At 42.6% G+C, this 20,716-nt stretch overlaps 1 protein-coding gene across 1 annotated transcript in view; it reads left to right on the plus strand.

The window, feature by feature from the left end:
- Positions 1-4,881: 4,881 nt before the first annotated feature.
- Positions 4,882-20,716, plus strand: part of ARA6 (Ras-related small GTP-binding family protein) — a 28,610-nt gene continuing 12,775 nt past the window's right edge. Inside the window, exons 1-7 of the mRNA XM_086805942.1 lie at positions 4,882-5,018; positions 7,377-7,438; positions 8,351-8,434; positions 8,554-8,648; positions 8,831-8,936; positions 9,008-9,097; positions 9,195-9,281. Coding sequence (XP_086662068.1) covers positions 4,994-5,018; positions 7,377-7,438; positions 8,351-8,434; positions 8,554-8,648; positions 8,831-8,936; positions 9,008-9,097; positions 9,195-9,281 — 549 coding nt within the window. The 5' untranslated portion in view covers positions 4,882-4,993. The remainder of the gene's footprint in view (positions 5,019-7,376; positions 7,439-8,350; positions 8,435-8,553; positions 8,649-8,830; positions 8,937-9,007; positions 9,098-9,194; positions 9,282-20,716) is intronic.

Raw genomic sequence — 20,716 nt, forward strand, 5'->3', positions numbered from 1 at the left:
TGTTTACGGATAGACATATGTGACTCATCGAGACGCTGATGACTCTCTATGTTGATATGGGTAACTCGCGACGTCGATTATTCCATATGCAGATGTGGGTATGTCGGGGCACCGATGAATCCCTGGTTTTTGCTGTTATAATGCCATGTTTTCCTACTTTATTCCGAATGGTGAGGAAGTTACTTGGAATGTGAATTGCTCTGATTATCTGTAGTCTGATGGGCAAACAGAGTGTATGAATCAGATTGTAGAGTATATGAATCAGATTGTAGAGTATATGCTTCATACATATATCTCTAGAAAATCATCATATTGGGAGAAATATCTTCCAATGATGGAATTTGCCTATAACAGTTTTAAATATACAGCTATTGGTTTTAGTCCATGCATACTTATGTATGGGTATTAACCCAGGGCACCTATTGATGTCGGTCTTAAGGACATCGAGCTTGATGCATCGAGGGATTTCTTGCGTGATATGTAGGAAATGCTGACCGAAGCTCGGGATTCTATCAGGAGTGCTCAAGATAGGGCATGGTTTTATGCTAATAAGAGACGCTCATCTCGGTCTTTTGAACCAGGAGCATTGGTTTATTTTAATGTTCCTAAAGATTTTCAGACTTTATCAATAGAAAAATGCTTGAATTTATCTCCTGGATATTGTGGTCCATTTTCGAGTTATACATCGGATTGGCACAGTTGCGTTTGAACTTAAAACTACCTCCACATGTTAGAGTTCATCCAGTCTTTCATATCAATAGATTGAAAGGAAAACTGGGAGGTGAGGATAACACAATTACTCCTCAAGAACTCGTTGAAGTCGATTATATATCCTATATTCCACATGAACTTGACAAGGTACTTGAATTCAGGGAAAGGAAACTTTGTAGTTGACTTATCCCTGAGGTTAAAATTAGGTGGAAATAGAGGATTCGACTTGGGAGTCGGTTGAGATTGTTCAGCGCAGTTCTCCTTCTTTTCATTACAAGAGTGCAATGTTTTGAGAGAGGGGAAGTATGTTATATGTACATTATATGTGCTATGTTATATGCACATTATGTGTTCATATACTAGGAGGCTAACCCACATTAGGCTTGTGAGCATGGGAGCATGGGAACAAACTCTAGTGGAGCATGGGTTAGGACTAACCTTAAGGATTAAGGTTAGGGTCAGGCATCCAAGGGTCACACATGGGAAATGGAAAGTCAAGAGTCACTTGAGGGCCCTCCTATATAATAGGGGCATGGGGCACACTCAAAGGAGGCTTGGGGGCTTGGAGGCTTATGCTATGGTCTCTTGTGTAGAGGTCCATATCTACTCATCTACCATTTCACACTATAGCTACATGCTATTGGATTGGAGTTATACCTCTTGATGGTATGCGACATCAAGGTAGAGGTATGATGTATTTCATTTATAATTCATGTGTGCATCGCTTGGGCTCGGGGGTGGTTGGGTGGTTGGGTTTATGCCTGATTTATGCATGTTTATGCATAACAATTATCTAGAGAGATCTTAGGGTTTTAACAGTTGTGGATACTCCCTTAGAACTCTCGAGTTCTACATCTTTCTCGTTGTGTAACTATATACTTTACTTCCTTTGGCCAAATCTTTATATTTCAAGTGTCAACTAGCTTGAAATATCATTGGATGAGAAACTTCTCAACCAGTTACTGGTCGACCACTTTTTCATTACCTCATCCTCTCATTATTTACTAAATGTCCCATAGCACCTAGTAACAACAAGATACTTTTAGCAATCCGCTATTGCAATTAGGCCCTCTTAAATGTGGACGTCCTTTGGTCTAGCCAATAACTCCTTTTATATCTCACTAATTAAAGTGGGACAATGTCATCTCGGACATTCTATTTATGGTAGTCGTAAACGTAACAATTTTGGTTAAAATGGTGAATAGGGTTCCCAACCTCATATCTACCATCTAGGAAATCATGTCACTTATCGGACACTACCCTCTTTACAAGACTTACCACTAGTGGTTATGCCTGTCTTGATAAGGGGCCACTATACTTTAGGATGAGTACCATCTCATCACTATGGCACACCACACATAGGCATTATGTAGATCATCAACGCACTACCCCTTAAGTGATTACAAGTAAGCACTCTTTTCTTTAAGTTGAAGGTCAAACTCTTAACAACTCTATTCGACAAGCCTTTCGACCTTTCAACTTCCTTTATCTAGATAGCTAATGGTTAGGCCACTTGTCTTGGGTTATGAAAGTCCCTACTAGAGAGGCTGAAGACGCCAAGAGGTGTGTCAATCCCTCTTGTTTAAGCCCACCCTTCCTCTACTCTCTAATCAACTAAGTAATCCTTCCAAAAGGCCAGGGCTGAGATAGAAAGCTTGAACCACGTTATGTTTAAAATCACACTCTCACTTAAGCAAGCAAGCATGCACATTCATCTACACACACAAGCATGTGCCTTCTTTCTAGCTTGATTGTAGGGTGCATGCCAAAAGGCAAGGGTTAAGCTAGAAAGCTTAAACCATCTTCTTCTCCAATCATGCTCAATCACACTCTCACTCAAGCAAGCAAGCATGCACATTGAACACACTTTATCCACACAAACAAGCATGCACCTTCTTCCTTAATCAGACTCTCACTCAAGCAAGCAATCGTGCACATTAAACACACTTCATCCACTTACATAAGCATGCACCCTATAATCAAGCAAGCAAGAAGGCAAGAGCTCAAGAGAAGGAGAAAACTTTGCACTTGAAAATGATGAATTCCCCCATTTACATTATCAAAAGTTGTATACATACAAAACGGCTTTGCTCGATCGCCCAACTTAAGTGGGTGACCAATTCGTATCTTTACCCATATGTACAAGGCTTATGGCTATGACTAGCTTTGATATATCAATGGTCCATGGCTTAAACATAATGTGAATACATCTTAGGCTAGAAGGCGGGGATTTTGGGTGTATGGAAAAGAGTTAACATGTACTTTTGAACAATGGGATTATACTCAATATTGAATGTGAGCATGTTCGCGAACTGTGAGGAAGATAGTCCTTGCTCAGTTAGTAGACCCTCAAATCATAAGCTCAAAACAGCCCAAGTCCCATGCATGTCCTCACAAAGAAGAGGATCACCATACACTTCCATGCCTAAGAAGGCACATGAGGTTGCGAATGGCTATAATGGGCATTCCCATGGGCATGGAAAACATTGACAATTCTCAAAGATTTAATCCATCAAAGAAAACCCCTTTCTTGAGAACAACCATTTGGAGAAGCTTTTGTAAAAGGCCGTTGTTAGCACAGGAACTTTACCCATGAAGCACTCTCAAAGCTCCTGATGACTTATGATGGCTCACTCGAGCCCCAACCAATTACAAGTGCTAGAAAAGGGTTTTCCCCACACACATGAACATAAGCAACTAGAGGAGCTTTGAGAGAGTGGTGGCAACATCCTATAGATTGTGGGAGACTCCAAATATCCATGAGGACTCACAGTAGCCTAGGGAAGCTACAAGACACCTACTGTGGCCACATAGAAGAGGATTCAAGGCCTTTAGATGGGCACATATAGACATCCTCCTTATGAATCCAAGCTACGCCATTAGGCACCAATGAACACTAACAAGCTCTGGCCCCTCATCAAACCATGATAGCTAATGTTGGCCTTTGGGAGACCCCCAACAACCAATGTAGAATGTCCCATGAGGTTGCCCTCCATTGTTGAATGTCAATTTACACAATCCTTATCCCCTATCAAATTCTAGCTAGCAGCATGTCCCAAGCATGTCTTCCCCATTACCCTCCATGAATCATTGAGCAACATAAATAACGAAGAAAATCCTTGAACCAAGTCCTCATAGCAAAAAACCAAACTAACTGCCAATATATATCGAGGTTTAATAAACAAAACAAATGAATAAAAAAACATACCTCATTGCTCCCCAAGGCCTTGATGAGATTATTATGTTGCTACACAATTATTGCTATGTTGCTTGCTTGCTGCCATGCTACATGATTGCTTCCTTGACAAAATTAACTTATATATATAAATTTGTTTTTTTGGGGTTTTGCTTTTGGCCGAAATGGAGGGGGCTTATGGCTTATGCTTTTGGTCGAAATGTAATGGGAACCTAAAGACGCTAAAATTTTTGAGAAAATCGATTTTAGATGGAGATTACACGTTGTGTAGTGCTACCCGTGTATTACAGAGTATGAGATATTACTACCATAATAGGGCTATGCCAACATTAATTAGTTATAACGCCCTTAATGTGCACTAATTATTTATTGTGCGCCTAAGGTTAAAACCTTTGGGTTGTTTGCCTTAGAGCACTGTTGCCGCAGCCAAAACAAACGGAAAGGAGCGCATGAAAAAACAGATGGAAAGGAGTGCACCAAAAAAAAAGGGGCGAACTAGGTGATTTCAATCATTCTCTCTCTCTCTCTCTCTCTCTCTCTCTCTCCCCTTTACACGATTTAAATCGTCCCTTCTCTCTTAGCGAAACGGGCGAACACAGATTTTTGCTTTTTTTCTCTCTCTGCAATTGTAGTCTCTTTCTCCTTTAGACGATTTCAGGTTACATGTTATATTCGCATCTCTCTCTTGGGCTTCGCCTCACCTTGAAATGGCACCCAACTTGCTTATAAAGCCTTCATCGACGCATCTAGAGAAACCGAGATTGCGAATCTTCCTCAAATTTAAAATTTAAGAATTTTATTTTTTTAAAGGCTTTCCTTCCCAATAAGTTTCATTTTCAAAACATTAGATTCAAACTACAAACAAACTAATTAATTGATTCAAACCACAAACAAACTAATTAATTAATGTGCAAACAAAATTTTGGGCCCATATATAGATTGGGAAAATAGTAGGATAATAATAATTTAAATAAACAAGATATTGGTTAAAACCTTAAGTCATTCTCTCTATCCGACACGATTATTTATCAAAGGCGGATCTTATTGACTTGGGGCAGGGGGCGGCGATAGTGTCACAGGGTCGCTATGGGTTGCTCCACTTCTTCTCCAGGTACTCTCTCTCATCTTCGTTTTTCTTGGATTGCCGAATCTAATGCTGCCGCTAGATTCGAATCTACATCTCCTGGAGCTTAGAATTTTGTTATGACGAAGGATGTATTTGCTACGGTTGTAGATCCCAATTCAGTGTGTTTATGAAGGAACTCGATTTTCTGTACAAAGTATGCTTGACTCCGTCTTTTTGAACATACATGCAATGGGTGAGCTGGACAGCACGGCACACATACATACATACACGCAGTGGGCTTGGCGGAGACGATTATTATGTATGTCTGCGCACAACGCATACATACATTGGATAAGCTCATCGGAAATTAATACCGGGTTTTGCAATTGCAGCATAAAGGTGTTTACACATACATACATGCATGCAGTGAGTATCAAACATATGCTATTGGATGGGCAAAATTGTCCAATAATGGCTTGTGGGCAATGGAGATCTTTCACCTTGCTTGTGTTCTAAAGCAGTCTGACCAAGGCTATTCCCCACCATTGATGCTCAGCACAAAGAAGGACAGGGTCAAACCATCGTTGTTCACGATATTGGAGTCTTGATATCTTTGAAAATGTGCTAAAGCTCATCTAAACGAGAAACTTTCTTTGATTTTCTTGTGCTCTAAAGGAAGCCAGATTTATGGTCGTGGACCATTTTTTTGCTGATCTAGGTCTTACTTTGGTTGTGGACCATTTTTTGCTGAAGAAAGAAAGAGAGAAAGGAAGGTTTATTAATGATCAAAATTTGAATACATCATGCCAGACAGTGAGACACCCCATGTAGGGAACTGTAGGTGTTTAATTACCAAAAAGGCTGATGACACCAAAATTTGAATACATCATGCCAGACAGTGAGACACCCCATGTATTCAAATTTTGGTGTCATAAACTTTAGCTGAGATTTAGGACATCTAAATGAGATTAGACTAATGTTTCAACATTTAGATGAGCTTTAGCACATCTAAATGAGCTTTGTATGGGGATGTATTAGAATCTAATATGTCTCCATACAATACAGTGTAAACAAAACATGGAAAATAATACATGGATTTGTAATGTGTATCCTGAGTGGGTTTGTTCAGAAGCACCCTCGGGGACGCAGTGAATCTCACCCATGGGCAATGTGCCAAAGTCTGCTACGAAGTAGCTATGAAGTAATATGATGATGAGAGGCAAGTGGTCTCAGCTCAGCACAGGATCTGATGTGATAGAACAAAGCCGTGAATGAGCTGGCGAGGGTCCCAGACTCAGTGATTGGCTTGGTTCGGGCACCATGAGGACTATCCAGGGAGTTCCATAGGCCCATAGGGGTCAAACAGGGCTGCCCACTATCCCCTATATTACCTGGATTATACACTGATGAGATCTGTAGCTTCATTGACAGATTGGGGGGCACAGGTTCTCGGTTAGCTCAGACAATAGTGCCTGTCCTCTTATATCCAGATGACAGTTCTCATATCAGATTCAGCAGAGACATCTTGATGCACTTCAGGATTTTGTGATGCCAGGGACTCCACAGTGAATTTTGGTAAGACCAAGATTATGCTTTTCAATACTTCCCATCCGGCTGCACATGTATAGAGGCGAGGTGGTTGATCTTGTTGCCTCAATGTCTACCTTGGGATCTCTATCACTGGCTTGATTTTCTCCACGAGGCTGGCTGCCTAGGCCTGCCTGGCAAGAGATATTCTGCGTGGCTTGGTTAGGGAGAAGAGACGAAAGAACATGTTGCTAGGATCCATTAGTAGTGGAAGAGTTGGAGGAGATATTCGGACTTGGGTAGATAGTTTTTTTTATAAAGAATGAAAGCTGAAAGGCGGGACATTTCAGTGGAGGTTTCTCCCGAAGTTCAAGATCTACCCACACAACGTAGGTGGATGAAGAACAAGGAGTATCTGGCATTTCTTCAGCCAAGTCTGGAAGCTTTTCATTTGGCGTCAACTATCTAGAAGCATGACGTTTTCCGGCCTCAATGTGGCTTCATTTGTCTACCCTCATAAGCTTGTTGATGTGATTTTCTTGCAACTACACTAAGCCACAAAATTCAAAGTACGAATGTGAGTTAAATTGGAGGAATGTTCTTGGACATAGGAGTAGCAGCAAGCAGTAGTTCTGATCATGTAGCTTATTGAGATTTTGTGCAGCTGTGTCCTTTTCACATAACAAATGTTTATGGGAGGGAAGAATTACTTGTATCGGGCTCTTCCTTAGAGAAAAAGTGCTTCAAGACTGTCTTACATTACATACTTTTGCTCTCTGTACCACATGTCATAACTAGGATATTCTTATAGTATAGAGCCAAAAACTTGTAGTAGATATGTAGTGTACTGATTTTACTTGATCTGGGAAAATGCAGCCAAGAGAAATGGCAGCTTGGATGACAGAGGATCCATTGACTCAAAAAATATGCGCGTAAAGGTTAGTCTCCATTCTATTCAGATCAAATAGACGTATATGGTATATTGGAGCAGAGGAAGCACTCCATTCTATTCAGATCAAATAGACGTATATGGTATATTGGAGCAGAGGAAGCACTCCTCAATTGATTGGATTCCAAAATGTAGATATTGATTTGAGAGTTACGGTGACAGGAGACTTTCAGATAACAAGATCTTTTGCTGGTAGATAAGTTGTTAAAGGTCTAGGGTACTGGTCTCCCGTGGACCTTGGACACTGACTGTGTTGTTTCTGTAACAAAGTTATTGTTTTCTGCTCTTCATTTTTGTATGTTTTTCGTGCTCTTAGATCTTAGAACATTAAACACATCTCTTCTTTTGTGGAAATTTCAAAGGCTTAATTGATAGGCTTAAGCTTGTAAATAAAGGACTTCAATGCTCGCTACAATGGGTTTAGTGAAAAGACTGAAGAGCTGATCACAAAGGTGATTTATTGCAGTTTTTTATAGAGAAAAGACTAACAAACTCCCAAAGCTAGATCAAGCTACTGTTAGTCAACTGCTTGGTGATGTGGCAAACTCATTTGGGACTGAAAGATGTCTACAATTCAATGTCAATTTCAATGCATTCTGTCTGTTGCTGTTTGCGTTTTTAATTGGTATGTCAATTTCAATGCATTAGTTGCCATTTGGGACTGAAACATATGTCTACAATTCAATGTCAATTTCAATGCATTCTCTGTGTTGCTGTTTGCCTGTTTGTAATCGGTATAGACTGTGTAGTCTTATTAGCATCTCTTTTCTTCCATATGGAAAGATCAAGGTATCTTAGATTATTCCTTGTTTTGAAGAATTAGACACACTTTTTCCAAAGCAAGGATAGAGTGTTCCTTGTGTGGAATTTTATGATTTGACTTAGATCATTCACTTCGCAGTTGGTGCTCCTTGGAGACTCAGGTGTTGGAAAAAGCTGTATTGTTCTAAGATTCGTCCGTGGACAGTTCGACCCATCCTCCAAGGTTTCTCCCAAACCTCTAATTTCTTTGGAGCTGCTTATTCTCATTGTTCTCTTTTTCCCTGGACTCCATAAAGCCCTTAAAGCATGGCAAGTGTATATTCTGGTTGCATATTTTTCTAGGTGACAGTGGGAGCATCATTTTTGTCCCAAACAATTGCACTGCAAGATTCCACCACGGTCAAGTTTGAGATATGGGACACTGCAGGTCAAGAAAGGTTTGTCTTTAGAGAAAGCTTGACTTCCACTTAAGCTACTGCATAAGGTTCCTGTCCAAGAGAGAGTTGGAATTGCTTTATAAATGAACTTTTTTTGTCTGAATGAATCACTTCTATTGTATTGTCTTAAATTATCTTCTTATATACATTCAGACATGGTATAATTTCTTAATATTTTGCAGATATGCATCTCTAGCACCCCTCTACTATCGGGGAGCATCTGCGGCGGTTGTAGTGTATGATATTACAAGCACAGAAACTTTTCAGAAAGCTCAATACTGGGTTAAAGTAAGGACTGTTTCATGTGCTTTAAAAAAAGGAAATCTGTTACACTACTGACAATGTTTTTGAAAATTCAGGAGCTCCAAAAATTTGGAAGTCCAAATATTGTGATGGCTCTAGTGGGGAATAAATCAGACCTGCATGCTTCGAGAAAAGTGACTGTTGAAGTATGCATTTCTTTTGACTCTTGCTGGAGTGCTGTTGCAGATGTCCTTGCTTTACAAGCATTTTTATGTAAGTCTTATGGAATTGAACCTTTGACAGACTGCTCAAGAATATGCTGAGAGCAATGGTATGTTCTTTATAGAGACATCGGCAAAGACTGCAGACAACATCAACCAGTTGTTTGAGGTAAGGGGATATTTTTTGGCAGTGTTGATGGTTCGGTGCTGTTCTTATATTCATGCAGTTTTTGTAAAAACTCTATTTATCTTGTGCAAGTATCAATAATCATATGCAGTGAGTAACTCCAAGTTTGCAAGTAAGGGCGGGCTTTTATTCTGTTAAGGATTAGCCTTGACAAGAAAAAAAACCAGAGTAGATCTAGGGTTCTACTGAATTTTAATACAAGAGACTATCATGCGTCTGAGACCTAACTATTTGTAGATCCTTGAACATGGGTGTTGCTCTATATGTGAGAAAGTCTTCACCTCGTAGGCTCTTGGATCCTCCTTTGGGTCATCAAAAGTTCCAAAAATTTCCTTCAGATCAAAGTGGTTAAGGGCGTAAAAGTGTGCTGGGTATAAAATGCGAATGGCATGAGTCCGAAAAGTCCAGATTGGAGATGAGCATTCAATTATGCTACTCTTTTCATTACACAAACAAACATGCATACATGCACTCTCTCTTATCTTTTTTCCTTTCATGTTTTGTTGATATTCAGTCTACTCTTGGGTCACATGTACTACCTTTTGGTCTCATAGACCCGTTGTTGGATAAATGTAATCCCAACTCCTTAGTCCAATTTAATGTGTGGTTGTTAGGCTAGTGGTCAGTGGTTGGTGTAAAGCCTACAAATGGTTGGTGCATATGGTTCATACAACTCATGCAACTAAAAATAGGGTAGAGGAGTCTCTAAATAAAGTACAAGTCGTGATCAAGTGATTATGTAAGTTTGGTTCATGCCTAATCATAATTGGTGTCTTCTTGTGTTAATCTCAAAGTAATTTTCTGCATATACTAGTTTTTGTTCCTCATATCCATGATGTTTTGTACAAGCTTTGATCCACCTTGAATATGTTTTGATCAATCTTCATAGCTAAATTATCATATCCAACACCCATTGGGTCTTTGGTAGACGTAAATAAAATTTTCGTCCTACACTTTTTGGGCTGTATATAGGTGAGATCACATCAAATTTGGAACAGATGGTGGTGCGCATCTTGTTATATATGCAGATGACATACTCTTGATTTCCGATTCTGCCGAGGGATTATAGAGACATCTCAATGCATTGTTGAGATTTTGACCTCGGCAAAACCAGGTCATGGTCTATAACACTTCCTACTAAGTGCTGGATGGTGAGTATTTCCTCTATAGAGGAAGGTGGCTTTGTCAAAAGCTCCTTGTCTAGCACTTGCCTCATGGGACCAGCCGTTCCAAATAATCACCGATGCGAGTAACATGACAATTGGAGTTGTGTTACAATAGAAATGGCCATCTTGTAGCTTACATGTTCCATAAGTTTCTCCTCGGAGAAAAGAATTACTCGGTCTATGATTGGGAACTCCTAGTAGTAATTTAGGCCCTAAAACACTGGAAGCATTTCCTCTATGGCCGAGAGTTTGAGGTTCGCATTGACCATCAGGCATCACGTTGGATTCAGACAATGCCAAGTGCACAGTGGAGTGACCGTCAACACCGCTGGAGCCAAATCTTCTAGCAATTTGGTGATATGATAGAGTATCTTCTAGGAAAGGCCAACCCATTGGCCGATGCTTTGAGCAAGAAGGGTTTGATTCAGAACACTAGACTAGACCTTGTTGTTACAGGACTAGATGACATGAAGCACATGTACGCGGATGCCGAGGAATTCGGTACATAGTGGGAACAAGCATTGGATGTCACAAGACCATGCCACTTTTTGATATGAGATGGTTGGCTTTTCTACAAAGGCCACCTTTGTGTCATGAAGTCGTTCAGGGCCCCTCTTCTCCATGACACCCATGACGCCATCACTGGTGGTTACAGGGGTATGAATTTGACTTTGGAGAAGCTAGAAAGGAAATATTATTGGCCAAGAATGAGGCGAGATGTGTTCACTCATGTGCAACACTGTGACGTTTGTCATAAAGTGAAAGCTCCTCAGGGGAAGAAGATAGGGTTGATACAGCCTTTATCCATTCCCGATGTAACTTTCAGGGGCCGCGGGGGTTTCACAAAACACTTGACCATTAATGCAATTAAACTCTGAAATTGGCCATAGCCTTAAATATATGCCACTGCATGAGTGCACAGAGCGGAAGCAAATAAGCACTAGAGTGTGCTGAGCAGAGAGTGCAAGAGAGAGAGATATGGAGCAACTATGCGGAATATACTGAAGTGATACAGTCCCAAGCAAGAGACAGAAAGTGTCTCATAAGTGAGGGAGCAAAGGAAAGACTAGGCAAGATGGAAAAGTGAGAGGCCAGTCCACCTATTTATAGGTAAGAGGGGTTGGCCGACTAGACATGATAAACTGGCCGATTGGACATGATGTAGCTGGCCGACTGGGAAAAATACATCTAGGCTGGGAAAAATCCCAGAAAAATATATAAAAAAGGGTTGGCTAGCCCACAATCAAGGGCCATGAAAAGGGACCAAAAGGATACCAAATATGGGCAGAAAGTGGGGATGAATATGCTAACACCCCCTCTCAGCTCCAGATGCTGAACATACTCCGAGAAGCCGAAGATGAGGAGCCAAGGAAGCTTGAGAAACCGGCTTGGTGAACAAATTTGCAACATTTTTTGCTGAAGGACAATACTCCAAACGCAAATCTCCAGCAAGAACCCGTTCACGAACATAGTGATACTGTATCTCAATGTGTTTCATACGAGCATGAAACACAGGGTTCTTGGCGATGGCGCTGCAACTCTCACCAAAGAAGAGTAGATCTTGTAGGAGGACAACCAACAATAATCACCGCAACTTAGTATTATGAGATTAAGTATTGTAATATGCCATTCATGAGCCATAGGAACCTGACTGACACACTATAACAGACCCAAGTGAAAAAACACAACTAGTGGTCGAACACCGAGTATTTGGATCTCCAGCCCAATCTGAATTAGACCATTCAAGAAGAGTGCATCCTTGGCCATAGAAGATGCCAAAGTTCAGAGTGCCACGCAAGTACCGAAGAACTTTGAGAGCACACCGCCAATGCTGTTGATGGGGTTTGGATGAGAAAGAACTCAATAAGCTAACTGCGAAACACACGTCCAATCGGGAGTAGGTCAACCAAACCAAACAACCGAGGAGAACCCGATACTATCCTTGATCAATCCCTGGAGAAGCATCAAGAAGAGAAAGCTTCTCACTAGAATCCATAGGAGAAGATACTGGTTTGCATCTAGTCATCTGAAATCTATCAAGAATCTCCTATGTGTACTTCTGCTGAGAGAAGAAAATGCCCTTCGGGGTTTGCCAAATCTCAAAGTCAAGAAAATAATGCAGAAGGCCAAGATTCGTCATCTCAAACTTCGTCTCCAAAGCATCCATGACTGAATGGATCCTCACAGAATAAGAACCTGTAAAGATGTGGTCATCAACATAGACCACAATGATAACAATCAAGCCCGGCGTAGGCCGAGCTTTTGAAAGAACTCATCAATCCGTTGGTACCAAGCCCGTGGAGCGTGCTTCAGAGCATATAAAGCTTTCTTCAGCCGGTACACCTGATACTGTTTGCCTGGAACAACAAATCCCGGTGGCTGATCAACATAAACCTTCTGTGTAAGCTCTCCATTCAGGAAAGCCGACTTGACGTCCATCTGGAATACGGGCCATCTATGATGTCCTGCAAGAGCAAGAACGGTGCGAATGGTAGTCATCCGGGCCGTTGGAGCGAAGGTCTCATCGAAGTCGACTCCAGGGCGCTGAGCATAACCCTTGGCAACCAACCTCGCCTTGTGCTTGTCCAAGTTGCCATCAGCTCGGAACTTCGATTTGAAGATCGAGCACACACCAATCACCTTACGCTGCAGTGGCCTAGGCACCAAAATCCAAGTGCCATTCCGTTCATTAGCATCTAGCTCTGCCTGCATAGCATGACGCCAAGGCTCATGTGAAAGAGCCTCGTCCACAGAAGAGGGATCAGAAGGACCATGAATGATAGAGGACATAAGAGCATAGTTAACAAACATGTGAAAAAACACAACTAGTGGTCGAACGCCGAGTATTTGGGTCTCCAGCCCAATCTAAATTAGACCATTCAAGAAGAGTGCATCCTTGGCCATAGAAGATGCCAAAGTTCAGAGTGCCACACAAGTACCGAAGAACTTTGAGAGCACACCTGCTGACAGGGTTTGGATGAGAAAGAACTCAATAAGCTGACTGCGAAACACACGTCCAATCGGGAGTAGGTCAACCAAACCAAACAACCGAGGAGAACCCGATACTGTCCCAAATCAATCCCTGGAGAAGCATCAAGAAGAGAAAGCTTCTCACTAGAATCCATAGGAGAAGATACTGGTTTGCATCTAGTCATCTGAAATCTGTCAAGAATCTCCCATGTGTACTTTTACTGAGAGAAGAAAATGTCCTTCGTGGTTTGCTAAATCTCAAAGTCAAGAAAATAATGCAGAAGACCAAGATCCGTCATCTCAAACTCCGTCTCCAAAGCATCCATGACTGAATGGATCCTCACAGAATAAGAACCTGTAAAGATGTGGTCATCAACATAGACCACAATGATAACAATCAGGCGCAGGCTGAGCTTTTGAAAGAACTCATTAATCCGTTGGTACCAAGCCCGTGGAGCGTGCTTCAGAGCATATAAAGCTTTCTTCAGCCGGTACACCTGATACTGTTTGCCTGGAACAACAAATCCCGGTGGCTGATCAACATAAACCTCCTGTGTAAGCTCTCCATTGAGGAAAGCCGACTTGACGTCCATCTGGAATACGGGCCATCTATGATGTCCTGCAAGAGCAAGAACGGTGCGAATGGTAGTCATCCGGGCCGTTGGAGCGAAGGTCTCATCGAAGTCGAATCCAGTGTTGGGGTAAAGGCACTATGCCCACCCTTATAGTGTGTACAAGCCCATAAGTTGTAGTACATAGTACACTTAGTACTTTTAATGTACTAAGTGCACTGTGTACTAGTGCAATATACATGTGTGATAGGGGAGTCACACACTCATGCCTCATGAGTTGACTTATCCCCACAACTCTCTCTCTCTCTCTCTCCCTTGCTTCTCTGTGTATGTCTCCCACATGAATTAACCTAACCCTAATTCTACTTCTCCCACACCTCTGGTATCAGAGCTTGTAGAAGAGCTTGACCGATGCAGGGAGAGGGCTGGCAATGCCTTTTTCAACCCAAGCCTCAAATAAGGTGTGATTGAAGGCTTCAGCTCCAAAAACTGTGCTGGGCGTAACAGGCAGACAAGGCGTCAGTTGACAGCATAAGATAGCTGGCTACGAAGGGAACCCAGGCGGCAGCTTTGGTCGACTAGGGGTTGACAATCAGAGCTACGCGTAGCATACACAACTGATCGTTATTAACAAGGCGAAGTCGACGGCGAAGGCTACTAGGCGAGCGAAGAAGCGTCGGCTGGCTGGGCGTCACCACAACTGCTCGAGTCGTCATGCCCGCCTGTGCGCTTGACTCATAGACCCATTCGCACGTAGACGCCTGGCTGCGAATGATTCAACGCCTTGTGATTGGGGAAGGCCAAGCTCGCTTTCTTGAAGAAGCTCACAGTAGCCTGGTCCTCCTCATCTTCTGCACTTCACAAGCTCCACGGCGTCCCTTGTGTAGTGCGCTTCCCCAATTCATGGCGTAGTCCCTCAAATGTTCAATTTCCTCATCCTTTTCAATTGTTCCTGCCCAGTCCCTCTCCATTCGCGCAAGCTCTCCAGCTGCAGAAGCATCAGCATCAGCATCAATAGCAGCACTCTTTCTGCAGCAACATCAGCAAGAATTGCCCCCCTCTCCTGCAACAGCATCTGCAATCAAAATTCAGCCTGCAAATTGAAGAAAAATCAGAAATTACAAGGTATTTTCCTCAATTTTTTTTGGGGATTTGCAATTGAGCAAGTACAATGAACAATTGAGCGGATACAGGTGCCGAATTGCTCAATTTTGAGCGAAATTGGCAAAATTGGGTGACATTGGTCACAATCAGGATCAATTTGCAGGACATTGGTCACAATCAGGATCAATTTGCAAGAAATTGGATGTCGAAATTTGGGGATTTTGATGTAATTGTGCAATTAAGCACTCATACATGCTGTATGATGTGAAAAATCGCACATTTGGGCAAAATTGCAACAAATTGCAGTGCAAATCAAGGGGCTTTTTTGCCGATTTGGTTGATTTGCATGCAGGCAATCGCATTTGATGCTGTGGATAATGTGTTGATGCCTTACAAGCACTCAATGTGCCTGTAAATCAAGGGGCTTTCATGTATTTGATGTATATGTGGCCAGGGGGAAGCATCGTGAACACTCTGGATGCCTTCATGTGCGTCAATGTACCATGTATGATCAGAAATTGATCTTAAATCAAGGGGCTTTTCAAGTTCGTATGCTTGTTGAGCTTGGCAAAGCAGCAGGCAAGACATTTATGCCTTGAATCCTCAAAAATCAGCTTGCAGTCAAGGGGCTTTTGCCCAATTTCTGTTCGGGACTGTTGTATGCAGTGTACAGGACTGTAAAAGTCTGATTTTCACTCATTTGGACAGCTAGGAGAGCATTTATTGCTACTATACCTGCAGGTACAGATTTGGCACAGCTTTGTGCAAGTTTTGGCATGGCTGTACACTGTTTTGAGTGACCAAAAGGTTCAATTTCAGCTGCTGTACTTGCCGGTACAGGTTTGGTACATCATTGGTGAGCACTTGGTACTGCTGTACAGTACTTTGGAAGGGCAACAGAGCACATTTAAGGTGCTGTCCAAAATCTGCAGCAACCAGATTTTGGTGATTTCATCACATAAAGTGGGAGAAAAGTTGCATTTGTGCTTCCGCAGTGGGAGATAAAGCTTGGGAGAACAACAGTGAGCACTTTGTGTGCTTTTTTGGTGCAGTGTTTGCACATTTTGCAGGGAGTCAGGCATTGACAGGTTGCATTTTGCTATGGCAACCACAGGTGAGAGCTCTTCATTGCTTCATATCAAGAAGCTTGAAGGCTCGCATAATTATGATATTTGGCAAACCCAGTGCTACAATGTGTTGCTCCAGAAAAAGCAGCACAAGCCTATCAAAGAAAGGGGTGTAATGCCCGCTTCTCTTACTGCTGAAGAGTGGGAAGATATGGATGAGCTGGCAAGATCTACTATTATGTTGTCTGTGTCAGACTCATTACTTTTCAGCATTCGTGAAGAGAAGACAGCTTGGGGAATGTGGCAGAGATTGCAGGACTTGTATGCCCAACAAAGTGCCTCAAGCAAAGTGTATTGGTTGAAGAAACTCATAGGTCTTCAGATGAAGGAAGGGGCGTCTATGACAGCCCATCTAAATGAGTTTAATGGTATTGTCAGCCAGGTCATTAATCAAAAGTTGGCAATGGACGATGAGTTCAAAGCCACTTTTCTGTTATGCACTTTGCCAGAGAGTTGGGACACATTCAGGACAGCCACTAGCAATTCGCATGCTATGCTGTCATATGCAGATGTTGAGGGTGCTCTTCTTCAAGAAGAGATGAACAGGAAAAACAACTCTGTTGGAAAGTCCAATGCAATGAATGCACGTGGGAGATCCCAACAAAGGGGAAAAAGCCAAGAACGGGGAAGGAGCAAGTCTCGCTCCAAAAAGGATTTGGAATGCCATTATTGTGGCAAGAAGGGACACATTAAAAAGCAATGCTACAAATGGAAAAATGATCAAAAAGAAAAGGGAAAAGGCAAAGACAAAGAGAAAGATGAAGCCAAAGATGTAAAGCCAAAGGGCAAAAGTGGAGTCAAGATTGAAGAAATCAATGTGTCACATGCAGGTGGCAGTGAGGATGAGGTCCTATTTACTTCTTCACTTGATGCCCATTCACTTCTTACAGGTGGTCATGGTATGCACTCATGGATCATTGATTCAGGTGCCTCCTTTCATGTCACAGGTTGCAGAGACTTGTTTGTCAGGTATACTGCTGGCAATGAAGGAGTGGTTTATTTGGGTGATAACCATGCATGCAAGATTCTTGGCAGAGGTGATGTGAGGCTTGTGTTTTCAGATGGCTCACAGCTTATGCTCCATGATGTCAGGCATGTGCTTGAGATCAAGAAGAATCTGCTTTCTACTGGACAGCTTGATGATGCTGATTATGTTACCACATTTGGTAGTGGAAAGTGGAAAATTAGTAAGCGCTCACTGGTTGTTGCCAGAGGCTCTAAGGTGGACACTCTTTACTTTATGCATGCAGGTGTTTGTCACCATGCTAATGTAAATGCAACCGAGCTGCCGGAAATTTCTATGTGGCATAGCCGGTTGGGACACATGAGTGTCAAAGGAATGGAGCAATTGTCTCGTTTGGGTTACTTGCCTTCTCTAAAGTTTTCAAGTTTTCAGTTTTGTGAGCATTGTATATATGGTAGGCAACTACAGTGCCCCCGCAAGAAAGCTCTTGGACAGAAAGATGCTCAGTTAGAGCTTGTGCATACAGATGTATGTGAGATGCCTCAGCTTTCTTTGGGAGGGGCAAAATACTTTGTGTCTTTTATTGATGATGCCACACGCAAGGTGTGGGTTTATCCTCTTCGTTTGAAGAGTGATACATTCTCATTTCAGAAGTTTGTTGCTCATGTTGAGAATCAAACTGGCAAAACACTGAAGGCTTTGCGTTCCGACAATGGTGGAGAGTATATGTCCAAACAGTTTCAGGACTTTTGTGATGCTAAAGGCATCAAGAGGGAGCTCTCTACTCCTTATGATCCTCCACAAAACGGGACAGCAGAGAGGATGAACAGGACCATTCAGGAGAAGGTCCGTTCTATGTTGTCACATGCTGCATTACCTCATGGTTTTTGGGCTGAAGCTGTTATGACAGCCGTTCACCTTATAAATAGGTCACCTAACACGAGGCTTGGTGGGAAAGTGCCAGAGGAAGTATGGACAGGGAAGCCTCCGTCATACAAGCACTTGAGAGTGTTTGGTTGCGTTGCGTACGTGCACATACGCAGGGAAATGCGCACCAAACTTGATCCTAAGTCTCACAAATGCATATTCCTAGGATATGGTGACAGAGGTGAAATGGGGTATAGACTTTGGGATCCCGTGAATAGAAAGATCATACGCAGCAATGATGTCATTTTTGATAAAACATGCATGTATAAGGAGCCTGCAAGGCAACAGGAGCCTGGCAGAGTCATCTTTGATGATGATGGACATCATGGACAACAACAAAGGGCTGTAAATCAGCCATTACAGCAGGAAAACCAGCCCTTAAATGGTGCTGAAAATGGTCCAAATGGACAGCCAGAGATGGCAGAAGATATCCCTATGGATATACCACAGTTAGAGGAGATACCGGGCATGATTTTTCAGCCTTATGGCATGGAACAGGAGCCACCAATGGGTGATATGCAGGCTGGACAGCAACCTGCAAATGATGGTCATTGGGTACGGAGGTCCACAAGACCCTCCAGAGCCCCTGACAGGTTTGTTCCAGGGGTTGACTATTTGATGCTTACTGACTGTGGGGAGCCCTCATGTTATAAGGAGGCTTTACAGAGGGCAGACAAAGCTCTTTGGGAGCGTGCCATGAAGTCAGAGATGGATTCTCTGCACAAAAATGGAACATGGAAGTTGGTGTCTTTGCCTGCAGGCAAGAAGGTTTTGCCATGCAAGTGGGTTTACAGGCTTAAAGTTGCACCAGATGCAAAGCCAAGATACAAAGCCAGGTTAGTGGCTAAGGGCTTCAAGCAGGAATATGGTGTGGACTTTGATGAGATCTTCTCTCCAGTGGTCAAAATGACCACACTTAGAGCTGTGTTGGCTTTGGTTGCGCATGATGATCTGGACTTGATTCAGATGGATGTGAAGGCTGCTTTTCTTCACGGTGATCTCCATGAGGAGATATATATGCAGCAGCCAGAGGGTTATGCAGTGAGTGGAAAGGAGAAGCTTGTATGCAAGCTGAAAAAGAGTCTTTATGGGCTCAAACAGGCACCAAGGGAATGGTATCATAAATTTGATACATTCATGAAATCTCAGAAATTCAGGAGAAGTGACATAGATCACTGCTTGTACACCAAGAAAGCTTTGGATGGCAGTCTATTGATTCTCATCTTGTATGTTGATGATATGTTGATTGCCGGGAAATCTCGTGAAGAGATGGATGCCTTGAAGCAGAGGCTGCATCAAACCTTTGACATGAAGGATTTGGGTGATGCAAATCACATTTTGGGTATGCGGATACTTCGGGACAGAAATCAGCATGTGTTGTATTTGTCTCAGAAGGAATACATTGGCAAAGTTTTGCAGAGGTTCAATATGGACGGGGGGAAGAAGACTAGTACTCCTTTGCCTCCATATGTAAAACTCAGTGCTATGGACAGCCCACAGTCGGATAGAGACAGGGCTGATATGGCCAAGGTTCCGTATGCTTCAGCTTGTGGCAGTCTCATGTATGCCATGGTTGCTACTAGGCCGGACATTGCATTTGCAGTGGGAGTGGTTTCTAGATACATGGCCAACCCTGGCAAGAAGCATTGGGAAGCAGTGAAAGGTGTCATGAGATACCTGAAGGGCACACAGGATATGTGCATTTGCTTTGGCAAACAGGATGCATTAGTGCATGGTTACACGGATTCGGATTATGCCGGTCATCCAGATAACCGGAAGTCTACTACCGGTTATGTGTTTACATTCACAGGAGGTGCTGTGTCATGGATATCCAGGATGCAGAAGTGCACTGCCTTATCTACTACAGAGGCCGAGTATATTGCAGCCACAGAGGCTTGCAAGGAGGCATTATGGCTATCTCGGTTAGTGGTTGATTTGGGCTATACAGGGGATATTCCATTGTTGCATTGTGACAGTCAGAGTGCCATTCAGTTGGCAAAGAACCCTGTTTTTCATGCAAAGACGAAGCATGTGGATGTGAAGTATCACTTCATCAGAGAGGTGATAGAGAACAAGCAAATTCAGCTTGTTAAGATTCATACAGATGACAACCCGGCTGATCTGTTGACAAAGAGTTTGCCTCCGGAGCGGTTTGCTCATTGCAGACACTTGATGGGCATTGGATGAGGCCAGTTTCAGCCTTGATATGGCCTTGTATATTATCATGTACATGCTGATTTTTCTTTTCCTTTACTTAAGGGCACTTTGCCTTTAAGTGGGAGGTTGTTGGGGTAAAGGCACTATGCCCACCCTTATAGTGTGTACAAGCCCATAAGTTATAGTACATAGTACACTTAGTACTTTTAATGTACTAAGTGCACTATGTGTACTAGTGCAATATACATGTGTGATAGGGGAGTCACACACTCATGCCTCATGAGTTGACTTATCCCCACAACTCTCTCTCTCTCTCTCTCCCTTGCTTCTCTGTGTATGTCTCCCACATGAATTAACCTAACCCTAATTCTACTTCTCCCACACATCCAGGGCGCTGAGCATAACCCTTGGCAACCAACCTCGCCTTGTG

The sequence above is a fragment of the Cibotium barometz genome, chromosome 12, assembly GCF_041138505.1.
Source record: "Cibotium barometz isolate CiBa-2024 chromosome 12, ASM4113850v1, whole genome shotgun sequence".
Lineage (NCBI taxonomy): Eukaryota > Viridiplantae > Streptophyta > Polypodiopsida > Cyatheales > Cibotiaceae > Cibotium > Cibotium barometz.